Raw genomic sequence first — 15,684 nt, 5'->3', positions numbered from 1 at the left:
TTGGTAGTGTGTGTGTGTGTGTGTGTGTAGTGTGTGTGTGTGTGTGTGTGTGTGTGTGTGTGTGTGTGTGTGTGTGTGTGTGTGTTGGTAGTGTGTGTGTTGGTAGTGTGTGTGTGTGTGTGTGTGTGTGTGTGTGTGTGTGTGTGTGTGTGTGTGTGTGTGTGTGTGTTGGTAGTGTGTGTGTGTGTGTGTGTGTGTGTGTGTGTGTGTGTGTGTGTGTGTGTTGGTAGTGTGTGTGTGTGTGTGTGTGTGTGTGTGTGTGTGTGTGTGTGTGTGTGTGTGTTGGTAGTGTGTGTGTGTGTGTTGGTAGTGTGTGTGTGTGTGTGTTGGTAGTGTGTGTGTGTGTGTGTGTTGGTAGTGTGTGTGTGTGTGTTGGTAGTGTGTGTGTGTGTGTTGGTAGTGTGTGTGTGTGTGTTGGTAGTGTGTGTGTGTGTGTTGGTAGTGTGTGTGTGTGTGTGTGTGTGTGTGTGTGTGTGTGTGTGTGTGTGTGTGTGTTGGTAGTGTGTGTGTTGGTAGTGTGTGTGTTGGTAGTGTGTGTGTGTGTGTGTGTGTGTGTGTGTGTGTGTGTGTGTGTGTGTGTGTGTGTGTGTGTGTGTTGGTAGTGTGTGTGTTGGTAGTGTGTGTGTTGGTAGTGTGTGTGTTGGTAGTGTGTGTGTTGGTAGTGTGTGTGTTGGTAGTGTGTGTGTTGGTAGTGTGTGTGTTGGTAGTGTGTGTTGGTAGTGTGTGTGTTGGTAGTGTGTGTGTTGGTAGTGTGTGTGTTGGTAGTGTGTGTGTTGGTAGTGTGTGTGTGTGTGTGTTGGTAGTGTGCGCACGTGTGTGTACATGCGTGTGTGTGTGTACATGTAGTGTTTTTACAGCACTTCATTCACATCATTTTCTTGTATACAGTTTTCCACAAGTATTGGAGCTATTAAAACAGATGACCCTACCCACACAGCTACTAAGTGAGCACATCAATCACACCTCCCACACACCCACCCTGTTGGACTGGATTGGCACACATGTGAGCATCATGTGACTAAGTTGTGTGTATCACATGATCTGATAAATTGTCTAGGACCAGAGCAGTACACTAAGTGACCTGGCTAAAGAGTGTAGAAGTGCCTTAGAGGTGCGTGAGTGTGCATGCGTGTGTACATGCACTGGGTAGGCATGGTGCCTAGCTGAAGGCTTTGCTTTATGTTTGTGGGTGTGGTGTAGTGTGTACATGTGTGTGTGTTTATTTCATAGTCTCATGGAGAAGAAAGAATGAACAACATAATAACAGAAGCAGAGTCTGCCATAGGTAAGTCACAATCACACACACACGCGCACACACACACACACAACCTTCAACCACTCATGCTTTAGCTTCAGTTCCTGACCAGAACAAAGCTCTGGAGGAGTGGAAAGCAAAAATGTCATCCAATGAGCAGATCATTTCACTAAAACGAGCTGAAACGTTAGCAGAAGAAGTGAAAGACTTTGTAAAGGTATTACATGCAGTACAATGAAACCTGTTGTATTCTTGTACTAGAGTCTTGTAATAACCTTGTTAAGTGGTTGGTTGTACAAGTCACTTTGTACACAAGGTGAAATTTTGTATAAAGTTAATTATCTTTGATTTTCCAGAAATTTATGGCGACAAGTGAGAGAGCCCTGAAGAGTGGTGAAAAGTCAGTGGTGAAGGATATCACTTTGTCCAACTGGCAGACCCTATCCATGATGAGCAAGCAACATAGTGAACTACAGTAAGTATGGTGTAGTGTAGTAGAGGATGTGATTGTGTTTGTTAGGTCAGTGGTGAAGGAGTGTATTTCTTGTAAGGAACAACTGACAGCTGAACTAAATCAGCAATTGAAGTGAGTGGTGTGTTGTGGGTGTGTGCATGCATGCGCGTATGTTTATCAATACACACGCTGTTTCACACTATTATCTCATGGTGTAGGTTAGTATCAGAGGCACAGACCAAAGTCAGTGATAGTGAGAGACACATTCCACTGCTAAAGGAGAGAATGCGTCGGATCAACCAACGGTCAGTACGTGACTCTGTGTTAATTGTAGTTTTATGTAGTTTTAGGTTTAGTAAATAAGAAAGTTGAGATTTAATTTATTCAAAAAAATTAAATTTTAGTTTTGTTTTAATTTATGCTTAACTAAAACAACACTAGGTTAGTGGAATTGTGCATACTGCACAGAGCATTATAGATACATAGTTGGACCTCTACCAGCACCAGTAAAACACACAATAAAAGCTGGTGTATTAAAGTTTTCCTCACCTTTGTGTGATATACAATCAACTGTACTTGTACTCAGCTTGGTCATTTGATCCAGTCATGTGATCCACAGGTTTACCATACTTGGTCAGATCAACGATGCACCAAAGATTCTAGTGTGTGCTATTGGTGAAGTGGTGAGGAGGAAGAGGTTCCATCAACAGTTTATCAAGGTGGGTTGTAGAGATGTACTTGTGCAAACATCACTGTGCACTACGCTACACACACGCACGCACGCACACACACACGCACACACACACAAATTACTACCACATATTCTATTCACACAGCTGACAGATAGCACTACTGAGCAATTCAAGACCATCAGAAGTGATGAAATAAAGCTAAGAAAAGGATTTATAAGTGAAAATGGTCAACATTTCCTAATGCAGCTGTTTCAGCAAGCCTTTAATGACCGACCACCTGAATTTGCTGTAAGAAACATGTTAGTGTGTGTTGTATGTGAGGCAGCATAGCCAAGTGGTTGGAGTACCGACCTGTAAAAATATTCAAAAGGTTCCAGGTTCAATGCCTGGTTATCATTGTTGTTGTTGTTTCCTTGAGCAAGAAACATTACTCACATTGCTCAAGTCTACCCAGCTGTTTAAATGGGGACTTGGTGGCCTGATGTCCACATCAATGGGTACCTTGGTACCTTCACCTGTGAGACATGGTACAACCTCCTGGGGGTTACTAGTCCTTCCCCAGGAGGATTTGGCTCTGACTCATAATACCTAAGCAGTGCACTAGTGCTTGTTCACCGAGTAGACGTGACCAAGCTAGCATGGTGTCTGAAGGCTTTGCTTTGTGTGCATGTGCGTGTGCATTTGTAGTGAGTGAGTGTGTGTGCGTGTGCATTTGTAGTGAGTGTGTGTGTGTGTGTGTGTGTGTGTGTGTGTGTGTGTGTGTGTGTGTGTGTGTGTGTGTGTGTGTGTGTGTGTGTGTGTGTGTGTGTGGTGAGGCAGCACAGCCAAGCAGTTGGAGCACTGGCATGGTAATCCCAAGGTTATACCCAGTTGTTTTTGTTTCCTTGATTAAGAAATTTTACTCATATTGCCCAGCTGTAACAATCAATGGGGATCTGGTGTTCCCTGGGGGAGCTGGATGCCCCAGCTTCACCTGTGAGACATGATACTGTCTCCTACGGTACTATTCCTGCCCTAGGAAGATTGACAGGACTACAGGTAGCCCATTAATCCCCTGCATAGTCATATAGTTCCCTGCATAGTCATATAGTTTGCTTTGTGTGTTGAACAGTTTTCATATGATTATTTCTGTTATAGTCATCACTTCATCGTCATTTTGACCTACAACTTCCTGAAATTAGTGCTGAAGAGATACAGACAATTTCTGCCATTGTGACTCCAGAACTGCAGCAAATACTGAGGTATGTGCTATGTCATGTATTAAAAATTGCTTACTGAATTAAGAATGCACTTTTAAAAACAGTAAAAGAAAGATATTGGTCCCAACAGATCTGGCTCCGTACACTTTTTTTTTACACGTGACTCTAAAAGAGAGTAACCTTTGTATTATAAAATATTCAAACAAGCAGGCCTAAAATTGTAAAATTTAAATAAGTTCTGCTGTTCTGTTTGTGAACCTTATTACATTACTACTATATTTTACTACTAAAGCAATGCCATGAGCTTCACTGTAGAAGGAGCAACGACAGTTTCACAACCAGTTACTAGCCAGCCAGTTAAACAGTTTGTTGATAGCCGACCTGTTGATAGCCGACCTGTTGTTAGCCGACCACAGGATGAAGTTGATGCCAGCATGTACACCTCTGCGTCAGAAAATGAGAGCCAATTTGAAGAAATATCAAAACTCGAGACTGAAAAAAAAGAGCTCGAGCAAGAAATGGAGCAGCTGAAACTACATAACGCTCAACTAGCTAGTTCTAGTGAAACATTGGAGAAGAAACTTGCTGCTTTGTCTGAGGAGAAAGTGATGGAAACTGAAAAGTTAGAACAACAGTTACAGTATATGACAGAGAAACAGAATGAAAGCCAAAGAAATGCAATGGAAGTGAGGTTATCTAACTCGAGCAGATTTGAAGAAAAAGATAAGCAAATTGAAAAGTTACAGACAAGTATGGAAGCCCTTCAGCAAGAGTTGCTACAATGCAAGCAACAAGTTGAAGTGAAAGATAAACTACTCCATGAGGAACAGACTGAGAGCCAAAGAAAAATTGAGGAAGAAAGGCTGTCCAATTCAAGCAAATTTGAAGAAAAAAATAAGCAAATTGAAGCGTTAAAGACTAACATGGAAGCCCTTCAGCAAGAGTTGCTACAATGCAAACAGCTAGCTGAAGAGAAAGATAAACTACTCCATGAACAACAGACTGAAAGCCAAAGAAAAGTTCTGGAAGAAAGACTGTCCCATTCAAGGAAATTTGAAACAAAGGATAAAGAAATTGAAGTGTTAAAAGAAAGTGTGGACAATCTTCAACAGCAGTTACAACAATGCATACAGAAATTTCAAGAGACTGAAAGAGAACAAAAACTGAAGATAGAAAAACAGAAGTCTGACATATCTGTACTATTGAAACAACAGAAGAAAATGGAGAGCCTTCCACAGGAATTGCTGCAGTACAAACAAAGTATTGAAGAGAAAGATAAGCTACTTCAGGAGCAGGCGTTAAAGATAGATGACCAGAGCTCTGAAATCACCCAGTTGCAAGAACAGCATATAAAGGACACTAAACTCAAAGATACATTGCTTGAATCAAAAGGAAAAGACATCCGTGATCTTAACAAAAAGTTAGAAATTGCCACTGAAAAAATATCAGCTGAAAAAACTCACCAACAAAAGCTGGACACGGAGAAACAAAAGTTAGAAGAAGAATTAAGTAAACTGAAACAAGAGTTACACAAGGTTAAAGCTGATAATGAAGAATTGAAATCCAAGTGTAACACAACTGAAGTGGAGTTACAGAAATACAATACACAAGTGGTTGAAGAACTTCATCAGTTGAAATCCATTCATCAAGAAAAGAGCGAAACACTTGACCGAACTGAAAAGGAACTTAGTCAAAAACTTGAAGAACTAAAATCTGAGAACTCCAGTCTGAGGAAAGACAAAGAACAGCTCAATGTTGAAGTAAAGAGATTAAATTCAGAAATTAGTACGAAGAATAGTAAACTTACTGAGCTTTCATCTTCAGTGGTGAATTTAGAGAACAAGTTGAGTGACTGTGTCAAGGAGCACCACATTAAGGAAAACACATTTCTTGCTGAGAAAGAAAAGACAGCAACTGAAATAAAGAAACTACAAGAGACAGTAGACAAAAGTGTACAAGACGAATCACTGATGAAAACCATCTTTAAAAATCAACTAGATGATAAGGAAAGGAAATTAACTGAACTCAAAACAGTCCAAGAAAATCTTGAGAAAGAATTGGAGGAAGAAACTACCAAACTAACAGCAGAAAATGAAGTCATTTCATCAAAGTTACGAGAATATGAGGAGAACTACAAGAAAGCTGTGCAAGCAGAGGCAGAAGCCATCAAAGAGATCACTAAATGTAAGAGTGATGGTTTGCTTGAGAAAGAACACAATAGCAAAGAGGTGAAGAAATTACAAACAATTATAGCAGAAAAAGATAAAGTGATAGAACAGCAAAAATCAACTCTAGGTAAGGTTTTATGCATACATACATACCACTTGACAACCACAGAACATTACTTACATAGAGTTTTTAAAATGCACAGAAACAGTATGGTGCTTATGAACTCATAATACAAGTTTAGAAAACACTCATATAAGGTGTCAGACCTTTGAATGAAAAGATTTTGAAACAATTTTAGAGGTCAAGCAGTACCTTGTGGATTATTCCATCCTTGAGTTATTAAATGTTTTGTTTTTGAGTTCTAACTCAAGTTGTATGTACTATTGTGTCTGTCTGTCTGCCTACAAGTGATTTGCTTTTCAGAACAAAAAGTTGATCTGTGGCAGAAGAAGTACATGGAAATTGAGAGAGATTACAAAGAGAGCCAACGAGTCTTGGAGAAGAGTTCCACTGAACCAATCATGTTCACTTCAACTTCTAGCTGCAAGTATACTCATCTACTGTAATGTTGGTTGTTGTAATGGTGTATTTTAACTTCTACAGAGAGCTTACTGATTCTACTATAGTACCCTCCGTGGAAAAAGCACCGAAAGTAAGTCTGTTAAAATTGTCATACTGTGTTGTACATTTTCTATTGCATAGCCGAATGCATTGTCACCATCTGTACCTTCTGCAGAAGCGCCACTAAAGGTAAACTGTATGATGTCTTATTATATTGTACAATTTGTATGATATAGCCCAAAGCATCATCCTGGTTTTCTGTTAATGTGCTCAAGTTAGTATCTGTATTGTTATAGAAGACGTATGTGTTACTCATTTGTATTTATTTAGTCTTCAAGTTGGGGACATTGCTCTGTTCTATCCAGACAAGCATGGCAACTATTTTGCTGTCACAGTTGATAGCAAGGTGTACTACTTGGACAAAAAAAGTTCTGGCACATTTACTACACATCATGAAGCTTGTAACAAGATTGTAAAATTGTTAGTAGGGAAAGTTACAGGAAGAGTTCATTGTGAAGTCAAAAAGGTATATATAACAGATTTTTTTACACATAAAACATATACCTGTCTCCAAAGGATGGTAACAGACTTAGAGTGCCGATGGGATCACAAGTGTACCGTCTAACTGCAGATGAATGGAAAGTTTAAATATTTGCAATTTACTTTGTATTTATAATTATATTAGCAAGATTTTTAAATGTACGTTACTTTTTCCATAGTTATGTTCTTTTCATGCTTAGCACTAAACATGTCATGTTTTTATCATCACAATTATATGTTAATTTGTAACCCAGTCTGGGAAAACCAGTCTTATCGCCCATGTCAGCAGATTCAATTTTCACAAAACTAAAACTGGTCTGGTTTTGCTGGCTGCTTTTCCCAAGCCATGTGGCGATCCATACATGTGGTCTGGGGCCTTAATGGAGCTCCGGTCAGCCTGGGAATGGCTGTACAGCTCTGTGTTGAATAAGTATCACTGCTGTGAATTTCCTTTCATTTCAGCCAATTTTGAGACCTGAATGGCCCATAACTTGGCCTAATTCCTCCCTTTTCAATTTTTTTGAACAGCCTCTTTCCCTCCTTCCAGGCCCCCACCTCCCTCCCTTTTGGAGCTTACCTGATACAGCCATGGCTTAAAACCTATCTAAAATGGTGGGAAACTTTGTTGTTGGCTATTTGCACAATGGGTGCTCTCAAAGGTAAGGAATTAGTGTAAACATGTGAAAATTTGGTACACATAGCTTCAACCATTGGCAAGCTACAACACAATACTAAAACTGGCATTTCTAGACATTTTTAAATAGATGATAAGACTGATTTTGCCAGAATGGGTCACATTTATCAAATAAGATGTTAAATTGTACAAGAAATATAATGTTCTTGTTAACGATATGATTTCTGGTAGCGAGCACGTGCTCCAGGACCTCCGAACTTCTTTGGCTCACAACGACGAGGATCAGCAACCAACAATGTACGATCAAATTGTGTCAAGATGTCCTTGATCTCTTTCTTGCTTGCCTCATCAACAACTATGTACAATAATATCTTGATGGCCACACACGTTATAACTTACATTTCTGATAATATGCTACCAGTGATTTTGAAATGGCTTGACGAATAGCTAGAATATGCAAGACAATAAACAGCCAAATTGACAGGTACAGAACAAGTTACCATAAATTTGAGACACTTGTCCACCACCTCGTACTCTCACTCGAATGTCAACTCCCTCAAACCTCTCGCGACCGAGTAGTAACAATGGTTCTTCCAACTAAACAATTTCCAACATGGCGTTAGTTAATAGCTGGCTGCCTTACCTTGTAACGTAGAGTAGACGGTTGAACGAGGTGCAACGGTTTCCCGTTCACTTTAATAAGACCATTACCTTGCTTACAATGTGCCACGGCTGTAGCCGTTTTCTAAAATACCCACATGTAAAAGTGCGTAGTGGGCGTTATTACGCTTACTTTCCTACCGAACACTTGTACCGATGGCCTAGACGTTTTTCTTTCGTCTCCTTCCATATTTCTACCCTACGTTTATTGAACTACAAGGTCGAGATCACAACAAAAGCTATCGATTTAGTACCTTCCTTGTTCTTCACCCACCGGGCTTTAATTAGAGTAAAAGAACATGTGCTTGCTAGTGCGCATGCTTGAATACCCGAGTGTACTATAGCGCCAAACAAAATATTAAAAATATTTTTATAAGGCGTACAAAGAAAAAAATGAGTGATGAAGTAGCAACCGTTGCACTCCCTACAGACAGCCAACCTGGTGTGGTTGAAATGTCAAAGAAACAACGAAAGAGGTTGCTTAAGGTAGAGAAAATGAAAGAGAAACGTCCTCAATGGAGGTATCATTTGTAAGCCACAGGCGCGTTATGTCATTTAGCTAATAGGGCAGAACAAAGAGCCAAGGAGAAAGAGAAAAGAAGGAAACGTAAGGCAGAAGGTATGGACATGCCGTTATACACCTATTAATGCATACCCTAGATCAACAAAAGTTAGGTTGGGATTGGTGGTGATTTGCAAAAATCTATACAAGTACCCCACACCTAAGAATAACTTGAGTTCCTTACTATTTGGTGTTTGCTTACCCTTGTTGCAAATTCCCCTACCCTGCGGATAACAAATCTACACCTGGTACATTAATTACCACAGGTGAACAGCTACCTATTGTTAAGAAACGAAGAATGTCTGATGATTCTGCTAGTAGTGTAAGAATTGCTATTGATTTAGGCTATGACCAACTAATGGCAGATAAGGTAACGTTCAATCTCCTGTTATATTTTAATTGATCAATTTCAGGATATTAAAATGTTACTGAAGCAGTGTAAAAGATGTTATTCAGAGAACAGGAAAGCTGAGAAACCAGTACAAGTTAGTTGCCTGGATATATTTTAAAATATTTAGCCTTGTTATTTTTGTAGTTCTATTTGACCAGTCTTGGTGGAAAGTGTGAAGAAAAGATGGATGAACTGGTGTCCGGATATAAGAGTTGGAATGTATGTGGTATACCATAAACTTTACTAGCCATTTGTCCTTAAAATTAGAAATTTTTGTGTAAAAATTGGCAAATCAAACCTTCAAAGTTATGTCCCACAACAATTTCTATTCACACATATGGCTGTGGCATGAAGTCCTGAAATAGTATTTTCACTTTATCATCAGGTTAATATCACTAGTAAGAGCTACATAGATCAATTTGGCAAGGATAATGTGGTGTTTTTAGCTGCAGAGTCACCAAACATCTTAAATGGTAGGTGTGTGTTGTCTTTGCCACAATTTCCTATGAGTTGTTAAATAGAGTTGGACCCTACCAAGGCTTACATCATTGGAGGACTAGTAGATCACAACCATCACAAGGTAAACCACCTGCATAGCCTGCATGCATACACATGCACAACGATTTGCACACTTTATGTACTGTACATGCACTGTGTATGTGCTACACATGGTTGTCTACACATGCAATGTTTATTGAATACAGAGAGAATGCCATTCATTAGGTAAATTTTTAAGTTATCTGGTGATAAAGTCACCTGGTCTATACTGAACAGTTTCAGTATCTTCTGACTCCTTAATATACTGGATATAGCCTTCTTGTGGGTCCCTTTTGGGGATAGTGATTAACAAACAAAATGTATGCACATTTACTAACTATATGGACTACTATTCATAGACACACACTACACACTATATGCACATATCCACACGCACACAAAGTAAGGCCTTTAGCTCCTGTATAGACACAGCCATGCCAAATGCTGGAGCATCTACCTCTGGAGTAGTACTCTGCAGGAGACTGTACCATTTCTCACAATTGACCATTTGGATACCTGAAGTTCCTCCCATCATGTGAGACATGGACAGTTGGGCTTGCTCCCTCGGTGAACATCCAAGTCCACCCTTTAATATAACTGGAAGAGCTGAAACAATGTGAGTAAAATTTAAGTGAACTATAATAGCACCAGGGCACCCTGGGAACCTTGCTATTTGCGCCTTGCTATTGCTGGAAAATGCTTCACACACTTGGCCGTGCTGCCTCATCACACATGCACGCACATGTACTGCATATGTGTGCACATACACACAGAGGTTTAATTTGTACTATCATTTCAGAGATACTGTTATGATAAAGCAGTAGAACTTGGTATACAACATGCTCAGCTGCCAATATCAGATTATGTCACCATTAGTGGCAGAAAAGTACTAACAGTCAACCACGGTATGGACAAGCTGCTTACCTTCCTCACCTTACTGCATACATTGTGTAATGTGTTGTAGTGTTTGAGATACTGCTGTGGTTTGTACAGACTGGCAGTTGGAAGGAAGCATTTCAGAAGGTTATTCCTTTCAGAAAGATTGACAAGAATGATGATGTTAGTAAAACTGCTGTCAGTGATAATGAAGAAGAGACAAGTGCACAATCACCAACTGAAAATCAAACATGATGTTTAAAACACACCTAACCAATGCATGCATAATACATGGTAGTGTGCTATTTCATTTTGCAGCCAAAACAGCTTAGAGATTTGTTGATTGCATGTGCCTGTGCCTCAAGAATTCCGTTCTTTCTACATGTACCACTTGAGACATTTTGGCTAAACTGTAATATGTAGACAATCAGACCAGACATTTATGATGTGATTGATCTGACTTGTGCATAGATAGCAGCAGTCAAGGCTAGGCCAACAACAGTATAGTACATGGAGCCCTTTTAAAAGATAAGATTTCAGGTGGTAGATGTATAGTAATTTAGATTAGGACACTTCAGAATAGTCTCATGGGTTCAACTATGACAAAAAAAAAGTTTGTTTAGTTTCTGTTGCGGAGCAAAGTTCGGATTACAAAGAATTTTTTTATGTTTCAATATCCTGTATTATACACTAAATTGTTCTTTTTAACTATTTATAGTTTCACTCCATTTATGGCAGTATATCCAAATTCTGCATGATTATCAAGTCCTGAATAAAAAGCAATGTCAGCACTTCAAGTGTTCTCTCTCTATCAATTTCCAAGTGAACTCGGTTATTGTAACAAGCTAGCACCAAATAGTGGGGAAGATTGGAAGGCTAACTCTTGCTAGCACTGTGGTGTCAACTTTAGCTCGTGTTTTAAAACTTTTATAATCAATCATATAAACCAGCACTGTGGTGGTGACTAAAGACTTCTGCATTTATACTATAGATAACACATTCATACAATTTGTTGATTGGAACGTGTCACTGTATTCTGTATCGCTGTTTGATGCACAACAGTTGCTAGAAAGAGTTGTTGTTTGGTAATACTATGTACTCTGCTAATAACAGTCAAGGGGTATTTCATGTTAAACAAATATTAATGTGGTCTGTAACCTTTTATTTAGAATTTGCATATGCTATTGATTATGAAGAATCTGTGGATTATTTGATGTCAATAAGTATTGTTTAATGGGGGTATTGTTAGGGTAATCCCCTTGAGATTTCCTTTTATTTTCAACATCAATTTCCTCTTTCAACATCAACCAATGATATGACCTCTAGCACATGTACAACACCCAGCTCTTCATATAAAGTGTAGTAATTACTACAATAGCTTTATAGTCAGGTAGAGACCTTATAACTGCAGTGACTAAATCAATTTTTGCTCAGAAGACTATTTTAGTGTTAATTATATTTAGCTAAACAGGATACATCTCTATACAGCAGTTAAAAGGGCTAACATGCAGCAAGCACTGCTGGTACTTTTCTTTACTACAATTTTGTTTTATTCCATGCCTGCAGCCCATGGGAACACAGGTTAGTTGAGGTAAATGATACCACTTGTTAAAATAATTGCACTTCTTTCAGAGATAATAGATCAGGTTACTGAATTAGTTCGTACTCTCATTTCACGTGGAAATGAACTTGTGGCAGTTAGAGATGGACAACCAGTTACTACTCCACGTCAATTGTTTAGGAGACTATTCAAGAAGGCATACCCAAAAGCACGGGCACAGGCAACCTCTCGAGTTGCAATGGAATGGATGGTGAGCAAAGTGTGTACAATGACAGGCTCAGATGTGGCAGGACTGCCTTACCGTGATGTGGATGCACTGTATGATGCATCAGACTGTAATCAACTGACCCCAAACTGTAGCTCACCAAGTGTTGATAAATATCGTACAATTGATGGAAGCTGCAATAATCCATTTCACCCAACCTTGGGAGCAGCTTTTACTCCATTTAGAAGACTACTAGATGCTGCATATGAAGATGGAATTTGCCAGCCAGTGGGATTTTACCAAAACTATATACTAAAGAAACCATTTAGCCGTGGAAAACCTTCTCCCAGACTGATTAGCTTACAAGTGGTTCGTGATATTATTGTTGATCAACCACAAGCAACCCTCATGTTGATGCAATGGGGACAGTTTCTTGATCATGATTATGCCAGTTTGATGGAAGGCTCTGCTGTTGAAGAAGAAGAAATCGAGTGCAATACTTGCACCCAAAAAAGGGAATGTGTTCCAATTCCTGTACCATCAAATGACCCACAGTTTGGTGTTGGAACAATTCAAAATGGTAACTGTCTTAGTTTCACCAGATCTGGTGTAAGCTGCTTGAAGCCTACAGGAGGAGTACGATACGGACCACGCCAACAACTCAACCAAATCACCCACTGGGTGGATGCTTCAAATGTTTATGGATCGCAACCTGAAGATGAAAAGGAACTGAGAGCATTTCACCATGGTCTTTTGAAGGAAGGGAAAGTGCCAAACACACTTCCTGCAGATCTTCAGGGTGATTGTCCGGGCTCCACGCCATGTTTCCGTGCTGGCGACTTTAGGGTAAATGAGCAAGTAGCTTTGACTGTTATGCATACAATATTCATGCGTGAGCACAACAGAATAGCCAAGAAACTTCAACGTCTAAATCCCAGCTGGAACGATGAAAAGATATATCAAGAGACAAGAAAGATTGTAGGAGCTGAAGCACAAGTGATCACCTTCCAAGAATACCTGCCAGAGATATTAGGAGTGACCAACACACGATACCTATTGGGACCATACACTGGATATAATCCCTATATTGATGGTAGTCTACCCAATTCTTTTGCTACTGCAGCATTTCGCATGGGCCACTCTCAAATTCAACCAGAGTTTCTCCTCATTGATGAGAATGGAAGATCTCTACCACCACTGCGTTTGGTCGATGCATTTTTCAAACCACAAGCATTCTTTGACAATGGTGGCACTGATCCCTTTCTTCGTGGACTATTAAGCCAGCAATCCAGAAAGGTTGATTCGTTTCTGTCCTTAGTTCTAACTAATAGACTGTTTGAAAAGCCGGGAATGGCAGGAATGGACCTTGCTTCTCTCAATATTCATCGTGGCAGAGACCATGGCCTGCCATCATACGGAGCATTCAGAAACTACTGCACTTCCAAGTTTGGGTATCACTTCTGGGGATACATCAGTGACCAATCAGTACATAGGAAATTATTGGAGCTGTATGGTAGTGAATACAATATTGATCTGTGGGTAGGAGGCTTGGCTGAAGCTCCTTTACCTGGTGCAAGGATTGGACCCACATTTGCTTGTATATTTGCCATCACATTTAAGGGGTTAAGAGATGGCGATCGTTTCTACTATAAGAACCCCGGAGTGTTTACTGCTGAGCAGTTGGTAGAGATCAGGAAGGCCAGTTTATCTAAGATCATTTGTGATAACGCAGACAACATCACTGCAGTCCAGCCAAATGCATTCAGCAGCATTCAAGGAAAACGTCATTGTAATACATTGCCTTCTATTGATCTTACAAAATGGAGTGAGGCTAGTGAAGTACCACAATCTCCCTCAGATTGCTATATTAAAGTACAAAGCCATTCTGTGTACAGTACTAGTTCAACTGCAGTCCTATTTACTCAACTAACAGAAAGTACAACAAACTGGGTCATGAGTGACCGTAAAACAACTAGCCCACACAATTCCTACACTAAAGCAGCCTGTTTAAGGTTTACTTGTCCACCACAAAATGCCTATGTTAAAATTGGTGTCAAGGTCTACACTTCATCCTATCAATGTGGCTTACAGCAAGTAGTAGGCTTCTTACCACGTGGAAGTTATGGTAGCACTAGCTACTATGCTGTCATTCAACAAAGGTTTGGCCCAAGTATAGGAGTATATAACAATTTATATGAGTGTCAATCTGGTGGAGGTAGTCTGCAGTTTGATCCTATTAGAGGAGCAGCAGTGATGTTTAGGTGTCCTCTCTACTTCTGAGTTCTGAGATGCACATGATGCATTGTAATTTTTAAGGAAGTTTTTGTTGACAGATTTGTGAAATTTTGTTATTAGCTAGCTATGTACCTATAGTTCAGTATGGACAATTTGTGAATTAGTGTTATCTCAGTGCACTCCCCTGCAGCATACTGAGTAGTGTGTTTATAGTCTAACTACATAGTTTCTCTATCTTACTTTAATCTCCTGTAACACAGAGGTGGATTTTTTCTAGGCGTAATTTTTGTCATTGGAGACTACAGGATGTATCTAATTAATGCTACACGTTGGTGTGACACAATCACAAATACTTGCATGTACAAATGTTGTAATGATAGCAGTGTACACAACATGGTATTGTGATCAATGATCAAAATGCCAGATACTGAATCTATACACTCATGGAAAAATCAATTATGAAGCTTCAAAGTTGAAAAAAAATAGGTCAACTTTTTGTCTGTGAAAAGGGTACCTTTTTGCAAATCTGCATGGTCACAAATAATGCATTTTAATAATCTAAATATCATGCATTTCTTTTAAATAGTGTTCATCAAAGCAACCAAGCTACCTCACAACAAAAATTCACAAAAGTAGGCCATGTTGAAGAGTTTAACTAACTGAGCAAAACAATTATAATAAGTTCTCACAACGCTGTTGACTTGTTGTAGGCATTTCAGTACAGTCCTTGCTGGAGTATACCTTGTGGCTAGACAATAATCCTAAATGCGTATTTGACCGGCGCTTCACTATAGCTACCTTAGACAAGCTCCCCTCTGTGTGAATCAAATAAAATACAAAGAGATAGTGTAGAAAAAATCCAACTTGCGTAGCTATATGTTCATGCAAACTAATACAGTTATAGCCCTTCATAACAAAGTGGAAAGGCTGTGATGCTGTAAACTTCCTGCTTCCACCGTAATCTTTATAATAAAAATGTTGTCATGGGCCCTGTTTGTATACCTAGTTACTCCTCAGTTAAACATTTGAGTTTATTGTTATAATTATTCCAAATGATAAACCCAAACATGCTCCTCACATAAAGATTTCGCATATATCAGAGGAGGTGATATTCAGGGAATACTTATTGTGTGTAGTTCCATTATACATGACA

General features: G+C 39.4%; 4 protein-coding genes across 4 annotated transcripts in view; 3 read left to right on the top strand and 1 right to left on the bottom strand.

Annotated features, from left to right (window-relative positions):
* Positions 1-7,112, top strand: part of LOC136237247 (RB1-inducible coiled-coil protein 1-like) — a 14,737-nt gene extending 7,625 nt beyond the window's left edge. The window contains exons 7-23 of the mRNA XM_066027584.1: positions 889-1,003; positions 1,058-1,111; positions 1,231-1,285; positions 1,351-1,472; positions 1,612-1,730; positions 1,776-1,841; positions 1,928-2,014; positions 2,329-2,428; positions 2,546-2,689; positions 3,539-3,642; positions 3,893-5,895; positions 6,193-6,316; positions 6,373-6,421; positions 6,472-6,519; positions 6,567-6,604; positions 6,661-6,856; positions 6,907-7,112. Coding sequence (XP_065883656.1) covers positions 889-1,003; positions 1,058-1,111; positions 1,231-1,285; positions 1,351-1,472; positions 1,612-1,730; positions 1,776-1,841; positions 1,928-2,014; positions 2,329-2,428; positions 2,546-2,689; positions 3,539-3,642; positions 3,893-5,895; positions 6,193-6,316; positions 6,373-6,421; positions 6,472-6,519; positions 6,567-6,604; positions 6,661-6,856; positions 6,907-6,978 — 3,496 coding nt within the window. The 3' untranslated portion in view covers positions 6,979-7,112. The remainder of the gene's footprint in view (positions 1-888; positions 1,004-1,057; positions 1,112-1,230; positions 1,286-1,350; positions 1,473-1,611; positions 1,731-1,775; positions 1,842-1,927; positions 2,015-2,328; positions 2,429-2,545; positions 2,690-3,538; positions 3,643-3,892; positions 5,896-6,192; positions 6,317-6,372; positions 6,422-6,471; positions 6,520-6,566; positions 6,605-6,660; positions 6,857-6,906) is intronic.
* A 535-nt stretch (positions 7,113-7,647) lies between these two features.
* LOC136237263 (small ribosomal subunit protein uS9-like) lies at positions 7,648-8,510 on the bottom strand. The gene is made up of 6 exons (XM_066027604.1): positions 8,419-8,510; positions 8,298-8,363; positions 8,148-8,249; positions 8,005-8,101; positions 7,904-7,951; positions 7,648-7,859 (listed from the first exon to the last, which is right to left on the bottom strand). Exons 2-6 carry the CDS (start codon positions 8,352-8,354, stop codon positions 7,714-7,716), a joined length of 450 nt encoding a protein of 149 aa, XP_065883676.1. The 5' UTR covers positions 8,355-8,363; positions 8,419-8,510; the 3' UTR covers positions 7,648-7,713.
* On the top strand, positions 8,503-10,868 carry LOC136237262 (tRNA methyltransferase 10 homolog A-like). Its single transcript, XM_066027602.1, has 9 exons — positions 8,503-8,685; positions 8,731-8,783; positions 8,993-9,096; positions 9,140-9,211; positions 9,262-9,336; positions 9,503-9,590; positions 9,639-9,697; positions 10,454-10,559; positions 10,619-10,868. The coding sequence occupies exons 1-9, from the start codon at positions 8,558-8,560 to the stop codon at positions 10,783-10,785; spliced, it is 852 nt and encodes a 283-aa protein (XP_065883674.1). The 5' UTR covers positions 8,503-8,557; the 3' UTR covers positions 10,786-10,868.
* Positions 10,869-11,892: 1,024 nt separating this feature from the next.
* On the top strand, positions 11,893-14,691 carry LOC136237250 (eosinophil peroxidase-like). The gene is made up of 2 exons (XM_066027587.1): positions 11,893-12,111; positions 12,163-14,691. Exons 1-2 carry the CDS (start codon positions 12,036-12,038, stop codon positions 14,574-14,576), a joined length of 2,490 nt encoding a protein of 829 aa, XP_065883659.1. The 5' UTR covers positions 11,893-12,035; the 3' UTR covers positions 14,577-14,691.
* Positions 14,692-15,684: the final 993 nt, after the last annotated feature.

This window comes from Dysidea avara, chromosome 10, assembly GCF_963678975.1.
Source record: "Dysidea avara chromosome 10, odDysAvar1.4, whole genome shotgun sequence".
NCBI lineage: Eukaryota > Metazoa > Porifera > Demospongiae > Dictyoceratida > Dysideidae > Dysidea > Dysidea avara.
Note: the sequence above shows the minus strand (reverse complement) of the source record. Positions and strands in the feature narration are given on the sequence as shown.